Consider the following 15911-nt stretch of genomic DNA (forward strand, 5'->3'; position numbering starts at 1 on the left):
CTATATGCCTACAAGCGCCCATGATGATGATGAGGTAGAGTGTGTATACGAAGAGATTGATGAAGCAATTAAACACGTAAAAGGAGATGAAAATTTAATAATAGTTGGAGATTGGAATGCAAGCATTGGAAAAGGCAAGGAAGGAAATATAGTGGGTGAATACGGGCTGGGCAAAAGGAATGAAAGAGGAGACCGACTTATAGAGTTTTGCACGAAGTATAATTTAGTAATTGCCAACTCCCAATTTAAAAATCATAATAGAAGAATATACACTTGGAAAAAGCCAGGCGATACTGCAAGGTATCAGATAGATTATATCATGGTTAAGCAAAGATTTAGAAATCAACTCGTTGACTGCAAAACTTACCCTGGAGCAGACATTGATAGCGACCATAAATTGGTGATAATGAAATGTAGATTGGGGTTTAAAAACCTGAAAAAAAGGTGTCAGATGAATCGGTGGAATTTAGAGAAGCTTGAGGAAGAGGAGATAAAGAGGATTTTTGAGGAGGACATCGCAAGAGGTCTGGGTAAAAAAGATAAGGTAGAAAATGTAGAAGAAGAATGGAAGAATGTTAAAAAGGAAATTCTTAAATCAGCAGAAGTAAACTTAGCCGGAATAAAGAGAACTGGTAGAAAACCTTGGGTTTCAGACGATATATTGCAGCTGATGGATGAACGTAGAAAATATAAGAATGCTAGTGATGAAGAAAGTAAAAGGATCTATCGGCAATTAAGAAATGCTATAAACAGGAAGTGCAAACTGGCGAAAGAAGAGTGGATTAAAGAAAAGTGTTCAGAAGTGGAAAGAGAAATGAACATTGGTAAAATAGACGGAGCATACAGGAAAGTAAAGGAAAATTTTGGGGTACATAAATTAAAATCTAATAATGTGTTAAACAAAGACGGTACACCAATATATAATACGAAAGGTAAAGTCGATAGATGGGTGGAATATATTGAAGAGTTATACGGAGGAAATGAATTAGAAAATGGTGTTATAGAGGAAGAAGAGGAAGTTGAGGAGGATGAAATGGGAGAAACAATACTGAGATCTGAATTTAAGAGAGCATTAAAAGATTAAAATGGCAGAAAGGCTCCTGGAATAGACGGAATACCTGTAGAATTACTGCGCAGTGCAGGTGAGGAAGCGATTGATAGATTATAGAAACTGGTGTGTAATATTTATGAAAAAGGGGAATTTCCGTCAGACTTCAAAAAAAGTGTTATAGTCATGATACCAAAGAAAGCAGGGGCAGATAAATGTGAAGAATACAGAACAATTAGTTTAACTAGTCATGCATCAAAAATCTTAACTAGAATTCTATACAGAAGAATTGAGAGGAGAGTGGAAGAAGTGTTAGGAGAAGACCAATTTGGTTTCAGGAAAAGTATAGGGACAAGGGAAGCAATTTTAGGCCTCAGATTAATAGTAGAAGGAAGATTAAAGAAAAACAAACCAACATACTTGGCGTTTATAGACCTAGAAAAGGCATTCGATAACGTAGACTGGAATAAAATGTTCAGCATTTTAAAAAAATTAGGGTTCAAATACAGAGATAGAAGAACAATTGCTAACATGAACAGGAACCAAACAGCAACAGTAACAATTGAAGAACATAAAAAAGAAGCCGTAATAATAAGAAAGGGAGTCCAACAAGGATGTTCCCTATCTCCGTTATTTTTTAATCTTTACATGGAACTAGCAGTTAATGATGTTAAAGAACAATTTAGATTCGGAGTAACAGTACAAGGTGAAAAGATAAAGATGCTACGATTTGCCGATGATATAGTAATTCTAGCCGAGAGTAAAAAGGATTTAGAAGAAACAATGAACGGCATAGATTAAGTCCTACGCAAGAACTATCGCATGAAAATAAACAAGAACAAAACAAAAGTAATGAAATATAGTAGAAATAACAAAGATGGACCACTGAATGTGAAAATAGGAGGAGAAAAAATTATGGAGGTAGAGAATTTTGTTATTTGGGAAGTAGAATTACTAAAGATGGACGAAGCAGGAGCGATATAAAATGCCGAATAGCACAAGCTAAACGAGTCTTCAGTAAGAAATATAATTTGTTTACATCAAAAATTAATTTAAATGTCAGGAAAATATTTTTGAAAGTGTATGTTTGGAGTGTCGCTTTATATGGAAGTGAAACTTGGACGATCGGAGTATCCGAGAAGAAAAGATTAGAAGCTTTTGAAATGCGGTGCTATAGGAGAATGTTAAAAATCAGACGGGTGGATAAAGTGACAAATGAAGAGGTATTGCGGCAAATAGATGAAGAAAGAAGCGTTTGGAAAAATATAGTTAAAAGAAGAGACAGACTTATAGGCCACATACTAAGGCATCCTGGAATAGTCGCTTTAATATTGGAAGGACAGGTAGAAGGGAAAAATTGTGTAGGCTGGCCACGTTTGGTATATGTAAAACAAATTGTTAGGGATGTAGGATGTGGAGGGTATACTGAAATGAAACGACTAGCACTAGATAGGGAATCTTGGAGAGCTGCATCAAACCAGTCAAATGACTGAAGACAAAAAAAAAATACTGTCTTTTCGGGTGCGATTGGTTGAAAATTCACCCGGTCATTTTTAAACGCCGTTAACAAAATTAAAAAAAAATGTTTCCGGTCTAAAATTATTTGACAAGTTAATACCGAGAGTAAACTACTAGTCAAGACAGCATTCGAACTCTCCTTCTTCTGTCCGGTGGAGAGGGGTAATTTCTTCGTGAAGGTCAGTTTTTGTAAAAATATAAGAAACGGCTTTGCACGTTTACTTTTTCCACTTGATCTTTACCGTTACTGTTTAAATAAAATCTTGTGCTGTTTTGATAACATTTATAAAAGCGGCGGTGGAGTTAGTTACAGTCGAGAACGTTTCGCACCCGAGTTGTTGAAGCTTTTTACGCAATACCTATTACACCTTATCTAGATAATCTAAAAAAAAAATGAGTAAATTAAAGTAATTAAATATAGGAATTAGCTTTTTATCGCTAATAATTAGCAATAAATAGTGGAAGTATTTAAAATACTTATATTTGTTATTACTTTTAGAAAATTAATTTTTTTGTGATAATTTTTCTACATATACGTGTATATTAAGTTGTGATTATTCTTTGAGCGATAATAAATTACATCGATTGTTGTTAATATATATATATATATATATATATATATATATATTTAAAGTCCTTGAAATGGTTTAGTTATGCTTTGAAGAATAAAATTGAAAAAATAAAAAATAAATTGGCTTTTCAGTAATAACTGAAAAGCTTTTTATCTTCTAGTTAATACGTAGAATACATCAAGGTCAAACGTATTCCTTTTTAAAAAAATTAATAAGTAACGCTATGCAATTTATTTTTTATTTTTACAATCGGCAACAATAATTTACATAATAATACACCTATTATTATATGTATTATATAATGTGTTTTTTAATTTTATCTTTCGGATTGTCTACTATGAATTATATTCTACTTCCATTTAAATATATATATTTTTTAATTATTTCAGATAGTAGTTTTGAACATACAAGATCTGTAAATAAAGTAACGAGACCGGTTCAGAAAAGCTTTTTATTTACAATCCAATTATACATGGACTCTTATTACCTTCAAATTAGTTCCCTTGGGAAGCCACGCAACGCTTCAAACGGTTTTTCCACTCTTCATAGCGGTGTTGGAACTCAGAAACCGGAATATCCTTCAGATGGTCGGTTAACATTTTTAAAAATATTTTCTACTGTTCCAAAATGGTGCACTTTGAGGTGTTTTTTTAAAGTCGGGAACAGAAAAAAGTCGCAGGGACTCAAGTCAGGCGAATAAGGAGGTTGAGAAACTATAGGAATGTTTTTCTTTGCCGAAAACTCATTAACTGAGAATGCAGTGACAAGGTGCATTGTCATGATGCAGCTCCGGTTGTCTTTGATGGCCGGTCTCACGCGGGCAACTCTTTTCCGCAAACTTTCAACTTCTCGATAAACATATTGATTTTCAGTCTAAACGTAGGCAAAAACTCCTTATGGACAACGCCATTACTATCGAAGAAACAAATTAGCACGGTTTTGATTTTTGATTTGCTCGTTTTTGCCTTTTCGGGCGTGGCGAGTATGAAGTGTGCCGCTCTTTGCTCTGGCGTTTTGTTTGTAGGTCTTACTCAAATATCCAACATTCATCACCGTTAATAACATTTTTTTTAGAAAATCAGGACCGGTTTCAATTCGCTCTAGAAGATCGCGGCACATTTCTATCCTGTTGTTTTCCTGTTCAACAGTGAGGTTTTTTGGGGCCGATTTTGCAGAAACGTTTTCGATGACGGATTCGTTTGTCGAAATTTGATGGACAGTGGAACGGTTCAAATTCAATTGTTCTGCAATCATTGTGACAGTTAATAGCCCGTCTACCGTATCAAGTCTCTGATTCGCTCAACATTGTCGTCACTTTATGACATTAACGGTCTTCCAGAGGGCGGATCGTCCGCAAGTGATTCCCGGTCCAAAACCTTGGGCTTGCGACAAAGCGTCATCTCCATACGCCCTTTTCAATGTTGAAAATGTTTTAGTAGCATGGTCACCGAGATTAGCACAAAACTTGATCGCACAACGTTGCTTATAATTAGTATAGCTCATTTCTGTAACGCAAAACAAAAACTCGTTTCACGGACAGTTTGTTTGCGTCTCATATGGCAACAATAGACTAAAACTATTAATACCTAACATTAATCGGCTGTTCATATAACCATATGTTTACTAGTAACTTTACAACTTTACAGTGTTACCATTTTGGCAGCCAAAAAAAAAAAAAAAAAAAAAGTCTCATTACTTTATTTACAGACCTCGTATATCTCTCGTTAATCGACCTTTAGAAAAGATTATATTTTAACAGCAAAAAACAAGTAATGTAATCTGATTCTGCGTATCTTTAAAAAATAAAAGAAAAAAGAGGTTTCAAAATTAATCTTTTTATAATCCATAATTCCTCTGTACGTTAATTTTACCTATATATATTGAATTTCAGCCAATCCGCCAAGTAGAGAATTAAAGAAACATTCTTACCTTTAATTCCTTTGTATTATAGCGCTTTCGGGCAAAAGCTCATCTTCAGTAATGTTTTCTGATTTATCTTTAGTTCCATTTAAACCTATAACTACCACGCAACATGATACACTTGATCACTTTTTTATAACTTTAGTTGTCGAGCAAAATATAAAAAAACTTTAAACATTTACAGAACATACATTTGTTCGGTCAAAAAAATCTTTTAAAAATTGCAAAACGTCTACTGATATTGGAATTAAAGAAAACTGTAAAGCGGCATCGAAAGAAATTTTAATGATTTTAATAAAATAATTAAATAACGATCTAGGGAAACTATCGTAAAACCTGATCGAAGATTTATCGCAAAATAAAAAAAAATAGCTATAAAATGAAAAAGATAGAGGTTGTTAAATCCTTTATTAATATTTAAAAGAACTGTGCATTAAATTATGATCTGGCCAAAAAAGAAGTACGTATTTTATTTTGATTCGAAATATAATAGTAAGCATCTTGTAAACGTAGAAATCTTATTTTTTGCATTATTTTTTAATGCAGTTTGAGTTTAGTTTATGATATATTAACAAAACGGTGACCTACGAAAAATTCAAATTAATCATTTTACGATCGATAAAAAATCTTCATCAAAGAAGGATAACATTATGAAATTCATGCAGAATTTTAAGACGTTGTTATTGAAATAACATGCGATAAAAAGTCCATTTTGCAGTATACATATTTAAAAGAGATTGTATATAACTATAAATTGTAAGTTTACGACTATGTATATGTATACGCCTAAAATCAGAAAGAGCTTTAAGAACAAAACCCAATAGTTTATATGAAAAGTAAAAAAAGATTTAAATTTTAAAGAATCGTACCTGTTGATAATTTGCAGAAGTTTAATATCGGTGAAGTTTTTTCCAAGCGTTAAGGTTTGCGGTAAATTAATTTTTAATCTAACCGTCTAAACTAACTGCCGATTTCTTAATCGTATCTCTGTTGCGTGTAATTTTCATCGTTATATAAACTTAAGAATACAAACTACTTTTTATTTCTTTATTTTTTGAAAATAAACCTATTTATATAAATCGAGCCCGTAAAAAGAAATGAGTGCTATAAATCTTATTGTAGTGCATTTTGATAGAAAAAATGCAAAACACAATTCCGAGGTTAAGTTTCAGAAACCGTTAAGAGGTTTATGTTGTACATTGTTTATAGTTACTTAATTTACCTACTGATTTTACCCAAAATTTTGCACGGACACCAAAATGAAATCAAAAAAATATATTTTACACAAAAGAATGTCAACTTCTCACTACAACTCTGGTGTTTAGTAGTTTAGGAAGCGTTATTTTGGATTTAAGAAATACCATTACTTCAAATTTAGAAAATTAATAGTTTTATATATATATATATATATATATATATATAAAAGCTTATCTACTAAAAAATGAAATTGTTTTCTCCTTGTATAATTCTTTTGTAAAACATCAGCTCTTTATATAATGGAAATATGCGTATTTCTTCAAATATCATCTTTAAAAATAAAAGACAAAGTAAGGCGATGTCGGTAGCCGGGTCGCATAACATTTCACTTCAGATTTTCAAAATCCTATAGTCCGGTCAAAATATGTCCGCTCCGTCGATTCATTTGTTTACCGACATCTTGAGATTCCTCTCGGTCGTTCACAAATTTTATAAATTCTAAATTTAGTAATTTTTAAATAGCGCCTGATTATTTTCAGTCGATCTTGTTACCGTCTTCAATAAACCGTTGTCATCGCAGTTATTACCGGCCATACTAGAATGTTGTGGAAGAGCGTATTGAATTAGAATTGCATTTTTTTTTGTATCGATATTGTGTGTTTATGTATTTTGTAGCAGGTCCGATGTTACCGAGTGTCAAATGCGCAGAGTCGCACAGTTTCACGGATACATATGATAAGGTTTCTTTACAAGTAATGTTTTTTAATATATAATAACGTAAATGTACGGGCCGACGGTATACTAAACGGCACAGTTCAAACTCGAATACGCTATTCTACCGCATTTTAATGTACGTTGTGAAACTCAAAAACAGAAAAACCTCGACGGATTAAAATCTTTATAAGGAATCTTTATACGAATCGCGTCAAGCGAAATAAAACTACCGATGTTACAAATAACGATAACGAATAACAACTGTACTTGAGCTATTTATTATTGAATTAATTTTTAATCCTTCTTTCTTATGAATCGTTTTAGGTGATATACGAGTAATAAGCGTCGATCAATCTGTAACGGGCGAAATGGAAGACTATTTTAATTACGCCGATCGACAATGATTTTGTTAAACGAGTGTGAATAACTGATTCTTACAGTATTTTTCATGCCTATTTCAAATGTGAAATCAGATTTCCTCTACCTGGCTTGGTTTTTTTTGTAACGACCGTTCCTATTTTCTAGGTAGTCAGTCATACGATGAACTCCATAAGCGTAGCATTTTGTGAACGTATTTTATTATATTATTTATCAACTAAATAGCTTTCGTTTGTTTATTACAGTTCCTTATTTACTTATAAACTGTCGTGCAGACTAGAGAAATATTTTTAATTCCCGTTCAAGTGCGAGTTCTTGTGCGTGTAACATTCAATTTTGTAGCTGGCTTTCGTATTTACGGGTATATGTTGTTCGATAAAGCGAGTGTATGTTTATTAAATTAGCGTGTTTATAAAGGGTTTCTTTTTAAACGATATTAGTTACTGAAATGTATCAACAGTGCCTCTCAGTTACATTAATCATCCGCATAATCTGCTACATCTATGGGGAAAATCAGAAATCTCAGAAAATAAATATAACTCCACTGATAGAACAGTCGTATGAACTGTATTTTGGATGTAAATTAGGTGATCAGGATAATTCTTGGGATCCTCGTATTTGCTGCGCTTCTTGTGTAACATTCTCGACCGGTCGGCTAAAAGTATCTCGTCACATGCCATTTTCAATTTCAATGGTTTGAAGAGAACCGAAGGATTACACCACAGACTTTTATTTTTGTGTAATAAAGATATCTGGGATAGCAGCTAAAACTAGACGTGCTGTTAAATACACTGATATTACAAGATTCAATATGAGAAATACTTATGGAGATCTGAAAGTAATAGCGCTTTTACTTGGACTGCAACTTGGATACACTAAGTTTTGTTGTTTTTTGTGCGATTGGGACAGCAGGGATAGAAAAAACCATTACACAAAAGAGCAGCGGCCAAAGACTGGCTCTAGGACAGAAGAATGTTGATAGTCGGGCTTTAGTAAAACCAAAAAGAATTTATCTTCCGCCGCTACACATTAAGCTAGGTTTATTCAAAACGTTTGTTAAAGTAATGGATCGTAATGATGCAGGGTTTCGGTTTCAAAAAAACAAATTCCCTAATATAAGCGATGCTAAAATAAGGGAAAGTATATTTGTTGGACCGCAAATAAGAAACCCGAGTGATCCGGCGTTTGAAGAATGGTTGATGACTTGGAGGTTGCTGCACGGAAATCATTTCAAACTGCGGTAATCGTTTCCTTGGAAACCATAAGGCCAGTAACTTCAGAGAACTTGTTAGTGAATTCCTTCAAAACTACAAAGAACTTGGGTGAAACATGTCACTGAAAATCTATTTCTTACATTCGCATTTGGATTTTTTCTCTAACAATCTCGGCGCTATCGGTGGTGAACTTTCACCAAGAGATATCTACAACGGAAAAACGAGACCAGGGGAAATGGAACCTAAAAATGTCAGCCGACTACTGTTAGAATCTAAAGAGGGATCTATCCGCAGCAAATTACAGCAGAAAATCCAAAAGAAATAGATTTTAGGTGAATAAAAAGTGTGTGTAATGTATTATCATATTATGTTCACCGTACGTTTTTTGTTTCAAAAGAAATTTCAATTGCAGAAAAACTGAGCCCGATAGAAAAATTTTATTAACATATATGATTGAAATCAGCATAAAAATTACTGTAAGAATCAGCCATTCGCTCTCATTTAACGAACAAAAAATTAAATTTTGTTGACAAATATTATTAAAGAATCAAATATCTTTAAGCATTTCAATTTCTTTAATATGAATATTACAAATCATACTAAAAATCAGGATAATTTTCTTTCTTGTGTGTATAATATTAACTTAATTTTGATTCGATAGTCTTTTAATATAGACGTGGATTTCAAACGATTAGTCATTCGACTATAATATAAACGTCTACAGAGTAATCAATATGGCCTCCAAAATAATTAAACGTGATTGTATCTATATATATATATATATATATATATATATATATATATATATATATATATATATATATATATATATATATATATATTAAGGTGATTTAATCGAAGCGAATGTAGTAAATTTTGAAATAAAATTTGATAAAAGTTATACCGATTTATCGATTACCAACAATTAATATATGCAAAAATTGCAATGCAAAAATTTTTATTATTAACTAATGGCCCCTTGCCGCTCCGCAGCGTTTTTATTACAAAGTAATGTTATATTTTTTAAAAATTGACTAAAAACCTATTCTATTTACGATATCTCTCGCCCCCCAATTCTTTGTGTTTCTCTTTACTTTTCTATCGCAGGTAAAACACGTGCTCAAAACCTCGGGCCGATCGTTTTTTATTCTGCTCGGAATGACCCGCAGATACGTCATCGAGCATCGACGAACCTTCAGAGTGATTTTCCTGCGAGTAATTACCTCGCAAAGTTCCTCGATTAAGTAATAAATGAGAATTTCTCAGAGAAACTCAAGTTTGGGGTCCGATGCGGCTCGATCACATATCTGCGGGTCATTACAAGTAGAATGTAAAAAAGGTCGGCCCGATCCGTTTTGTAGAACGCCCGGACGGACTGGAAATAGGTTTCCGGCCCGATCTTTTTTAATATAGAAGATTTTAGGTAATCGTTTAAGCAAGTCGGCGAGAAATAAAAATTTGTTACAGATCGGTTTTATGAATATTAATATATAAGATAATAATCCTGTTGTTATGCGATTGATTTATATCTAACATTAATAAACCTGCTAGAATCGACGGAGATGTAGTGTCGTATATCGATCCCATATTATTCAAAGATTCGGGTAGCTCGGTCGAAACAAAAGTTAAGACGGTTTTTACAGTTTGTTTCGCGACTGCTTTGCACTCTGTAAACGAAACTAGCCTATAATCCAAACCTACCGTAAATAAAATTTAAAAAATCGATATAGACAAACTCAAAACTTACCTAGAACAAGAAAACTGGGAATTTATATATAATTCTACGGAATATATATCCGTTCACACTTCGATAGAAAACTTTGTTTGAACTTTAATCTGTATACTAAAGCGATCGAAGAAACCCGTAACAAAAACCCCTGAAACCGCGGATCACCTGAGGGCTCGTAAATTCCATCGTTAAAAGGGTTAAAATCTTAAACACCGGACTAAAACGACATTACGTAAAATATTGAAATTTATTAAATAAATTAATTAATCGGATTGAAACCGAACACTAAAAACCAAACCGGATAATGCGGTTACGACGCTAAAAAAATACGGTCTTGTATTAACGAACTTATTAACGGTAACGCCGTTGAAAATAAAGATATCGATATGAATGCCGATAATTTAAATACTTCGTCAAAGCGGGGGAAACGTACGCCGATAAAACATGAAAACATCATGATCTTTGTACATTTAGATATAAAAAACGTAGAAATAATATCGTAAACTCTTTCTTCTTTCGCCCTATTACCGCATCTGATATAAACGCAGCGATCCGCAACTTAAAAATAACGCCGGTCCAGATATCGATGGTATTAATAATTTCACGTTAAAAGAAATAGCCCCTTTTATTACGATACCGTTTTCTATTTCGTTAATACACGTTTTGCAAACTGAATATTTCCAACTATATTTAAACTAGCCAAAATTCAACCGTCATTTAAGTCGGGTGACCCGAAAAATCCTGAGAACAATCGGCCCGTCAGTATTTTAATAGACTTATCGAAAATTACGGAAAAATTAATGAGGCGACCGGTTAAAATTTTAGAACCGCACAAAATCGTAGAATTTATTCGATTTAGCTTTCAAAAAAATAAAAATACCGATGATGCCTCGATTCTTTTTACGACAAGGTTTCGAATTACTTAAACGATAACAAAAAAAACATAAGCGATTTTTCCCTTGACTCGACCGAGGCTTTTGATATTGCGCCTCGTATTTAACAGATAACCTAGAATAAAAGGAATAGCGTTAAATTATTTCGCGATTATCTCGAACGCAAATCCCAGATTCTAATTTTAAACGTTTCACATAGTGAACCGTCTTATCGACTTACGGACTACCGCAAGGAACCGCATGATCGCCTATTCTGTACTTATTGTATGCGAATGACCTCTTAAATTTCTATTGAACGATTGAGAAATTATCTTCTTTGCAGACGATACGGTTGTAATTTTTAATAATTAATTGCGGCATGAAGTTTACGTTACGGCATCGATAGGCATCTACTTGTAACCGACCTCAGACCGATTCACAATTAATATTCGAACAAAAAATTACAATAGACTCAACTTAAGACCTAATACATGTAACCGTCCAGAGATTGAAAAAACAAAGACGATAAAATATTTGGTGTAATCGTCGACGAAAACCTTAAATTACTTCTATATGCGGAATACTGAAATTTATATCGTATAAGTTATATAAAAAAAAGAATTACGAATGTCTCAGTGCGATTGTGGAATTCGTTTTTCAATTCGGCTTAGTAATATAGGAAGATACATATGATACACGTACGGCTGACATATTTTCGAAGCAGAAAATTATTATATAAACAATTTTGAATAAATCCAGAACTTAATATTTAAAGAATTCAAAATCGTGAGAAGATATCAAATATTTGCACGTTTATAAGTATAAAAATAGTTTTACGGTAACCGATTACACAGTTTATACTAGAGAATATAAATCACGTAAATCCTGCTGTTACGAATCTGATTTGAAAGCAAACAATTGATATCGGCCTTAAAATAATTAATATTTAATCTACCGTTTTACCAGCTATCAATATAGCGCTAATTTTTCCACAGATATGAAAAAATGGACTATCGACAACCTTTTTTCAAATTAAATATTGTATAAATTTACTTAATGTATTCGGTAAGTATTATTATTTTTTTTTTTAATTTTGTATTAATAAAGGATTTTAAAGGGTTTATTCTTATCTTTGTATTTCTCTTTTTAAATTATATTCCATCGGCGAACAAGTTTTTGACAGGTCGGTTGGCAAATCACGTCGCATTTTATATTTAAGCATATACATGTCGTAGGCGAATTGAAATGTAAAGAGCCTACGACATTTTGCAACGCCCCTGGCAGATTGGAAAGTTATCTAGCGATTTCTAATTAGCTTGATATTTTTCTGGTTTATTTTAACGAGCCCGTACAACTTTAGGTTGATTAGAAAACGTGCAATTGTTTGCACTTTTTTCTTCCAAATAAGGTGGGTATTTGCAGAGAAATTATAAATATAATCTGACCAAACGTAACCTACGCTCCCTTCGCTCGCTAGTCGAGGTTAGCGAGCGTAGGTTAAGTTTGGTTAACCATCGGGTTGGTCTAGCGGCGAACGCGTCTTCCCAAATCAGCCGATTTGGAAATCGAGAGTTCCAGCGTTCAAGTCCTAGTTATTAAAGTCAGTTATTTTTACACGGTTTGAATACTAGATCTTGGATACCGGCGTTCTTAGGTGTTCGGGTTTCAATTAACCACACGTCTCAGGAACGGTCGAACTGAGACTGTACAAGACTACACTTCATTTAAACTCGTACATATCATTCTCATTCATCCTCTGAAGTATTATCTGAACTTTAATTACAGGAGGCTAAACAGGAAAAACAAAAAAAAAAGATTGTATTTATGATTATAAGCAATAATGCTTATATCGGACCTCTATTTACCTCTGTTTCTGTGTAATCAGGAAACAATTTCACGTTTTCTAATTAGCCTAGAGTTTTACGGGCTCATTACAATAAGCCTAAAAAATATCAGACCGATTAGAAATCCCTAGATAATTTTCCAATTTTATCGAGCGCATTGCAAAATAACGGGCGTTTTACAGTAAGCCTGATTTTTCAATTCGCCTACTTCGGGAAATAGATCGATCGTATTTTATCGCATCGTCCATTTTTATTTTTGCACATTTTGAAGAGTACTGTTGAAAATTCGATGTATTGAATTTAGTACTCTTTATTTTTAAACGGTAATAATAGCTGTTCTGTATTAGTCGGTTTTTCCTGTACTTCATGATTCTTCGCTGAAGAATTTTAACGTAGAGTGAAAGCTAGCAGACACTGGAAAAGTTTTTGTCATTTTTAGGTTAAAAAAACCGTGTGCTGCGATGGAATTAAAAAAAAATTTCTATTTTTAAAACAGAGTTTGTCATGGACATCCGAATTCAGACTATTAAATAAAGTAATTAATTTTTTTTTTAACTGTTTAATCAGTAAAGGTATAAGTTTTTTACTTTCTTTTTATTATTTTTTTTTATCGTAAACTGTGTGTATGTAAAACTAATCTCGACTGTCATGAGCGAACGCTTCTTAAATTCGTTTGCTTGTACTCAGGTGGGTTTTCTCATTCCAGGATTCCTCTGAGGGTCGATCGTTCTTTATCGTCGTTCACCGCTCTATTTTACTACTCTTAATCCCTTATTCTTTGATATCGGTTTCGGCTAGATAACGTCTGCTTGGCCAGGCCTGTGTACCCGTCCGACGGTTCTATACAAAAAGCCTGACGTATGACTGCGGTTGCAAGCCTTAACGGATAAAGCCGGGTTTTTTAATCCCTCCGTTCTTGTAACGGTAGTATAAGAGTCGTGCAAGTAACACGCAGATCAAGACGATGTTCTACCCGCCGGGTCGGTCTAGTGATGAACTCGACATCGCAAATCAGCTGATTTCGAATTCGAGAATTCTAACGTACAAATTCTAGTAAAGGCGATACAGTGCTATACGGATTTGAACAGTAGATCGTGGATATCTATGTTCTTTGGCGGTCGGGTTTCAATTAACCGCACATCTCAGAAACGGTCGACCTGAGACCGTACACGATTACACTTCATTTACATTCATTCTCTGAAGTAATACGTTACGGCGGTTCCGGAGGCTTAACGGAAAAAGATAAGCGATAAGATCAAGATATTCTGGCAAATTCATGACAGAACGGTGAAGCGCCTTATCCCTTCATTTATATGTATTTCCACACCCGAATCTCATTAACGATTATAACCGCTAATGAAACGTGAAGTTTTTCTTTTGGGCGCTTGAATCTTAGGAGAAGGTTGAGCTCTGGATGAGCTTTGCCTGACGTGAACGGTTAAGTATTTCGTATGAAATAACATTCTCTGTTCGCTAGACAAGTGACAGTGCAGATTTCTCCGTAGCTGGTTTCCGATCGGTCGGGTGTTATTAAATACAATAATGTAACGGCGTAAAGAACAGATAATGGAGCGGTTTTTTTCTTACGATATTATAAAAGTGTACGATGCTATTATTTAATGTAATCGGTGGGGGAAAAGGAAGGTCGGAGATGTTGAGGAGATACATTATGTGGGATTAGAAGTGGAGTGGCTCTGTAGTATTTGCGTACGCATACGTGTTTATCGCGCCTTCTTTCTTTACGTATACGTCGGTTGTATTGTCAGTATACGAGGAACTAACGGGGAGTTTAGTTTTAATATTTTACGATCAAACATCATCCGGTGTTTTCGTTTAAAAGTTTTCACTTTTATTATTAAATAATAGTTTTTTAATTCATTCGCGTTATCTCGTTTAATGTTTATTATTTATTTATTTGTTTGAATTATTAAATAACAAATAATTTCTACCGATATGGATAGAAGAATTAAATACTATAAAGAAGACTGGAAGGTATTTTGAAATTTGTTTACTTTTATCATTTTTATTAAAACTTTCATAGTATATCTACTAACATAAATTCAAAATTAAATTAAATTTAAAAAATTAAAATTTATTAGAAAAAAATACTGCCTTAAACCGTTATTAAAATAAAGCAGTAAATCAAAACGGTCGAGAAATGTTTACTAAAAATTTATAACAAAAATGCATTTCGATTGTTAAACGATAATAATCAGTTTTTGTAAAATATATAATTATAAATTAAATAAATATACAAAGCAAACGTGAAGAAAAAACTAATAAGAAATCGTTAAAAAAGTTTACCTGTATTTATAAAAGAAAATTGAGAAGTAAAAAAGCAGTAAATGTTTCTTGCGGGGGCATCGTATAAAAAGATAAAAGTTGACTTACGACATAACTAATGTTAAATAAAACCGGATTTTTTTATAATGCCGATATAAATTCATTTTCAATTTGAGCGAGGAGTCGTATTATTTTTTTAAGGTTTTTTCAATGTATGTAAATTTAGGTAATCCACCTTTTATAAGCTTAGTGTTTTTGTAAACTTTTAGGTTTTTTTTTCATATTAATTGTTTTATTGCATTTTTTTTTTCTTTCTGTTGTGCTTTTGTATTTACATTTATTTAAAAACCTATTTCCATTTAATCCACCTAATCCACCGATGATCATTTAACTATCGAAACGCGCGTGTATTTATATATTTTTTTTTACGTTTCTGTATTTTACTTTATTTTGCTCTGTTTTTTTTTTTTGTGATCGAGATTACGTTTTATCTTCATTTGAATAATTTGTAGCTATTTTAATGATGGTTGTTAATCATTTCGAACCTACATTTAGTTAGACATTGTTAATTTATTTTTAATTTTGTAAACTAACGTTTTTCTGTTCCGTCGTTTTCATTTTA

The 15911-nt window shown here is 32.9% G+C and overlaps 1 protein-coding gene across 3 annotated transcripts in view; it reads left to right on the forward strand.

Annotated features, from left to right (window-relative positions):
* The window catches only part of Papss (3'-phosphoadenosine 5'-phosphosulfate synthase), a 117686-nt gene that overhangs the window by 24305 nt on the left and 77470 nt on the right, over positions 1-15911 (forward strand). Inside the window, exon 1 of one of the 3 annotated variants that reach the window (XM_075377911.1) lies at positions 14706-14998. The exons of the other annotated variants lie outside the window; for them this stretch is intronic. Coding sequence (XP_075234026.1) covers positions 14960-14998 — 39 coding nt within the window. The 5' untranslated portion in view covers positions 14706-14959. Of the gene's footprint in view, positions 1-14705; positions 14999-15911 lie in introns of those variants that run through there. 3 annotated transcript variants of the gene reach the window in all.

Source organism: Lycorma delicatula, chromosome 10 (genome assembly GCF_047948215.1).
Source record: "Lycorma delicatula isolate Av1 chromosome 10, ASM4794821v1, whole genome shotgun sequence".
NCBI lineage: Eukaryota > Metazoa > Arthropoda > Insecta > Hemiptera > Fulgoridae > Lycorma > Lycorma delicatula.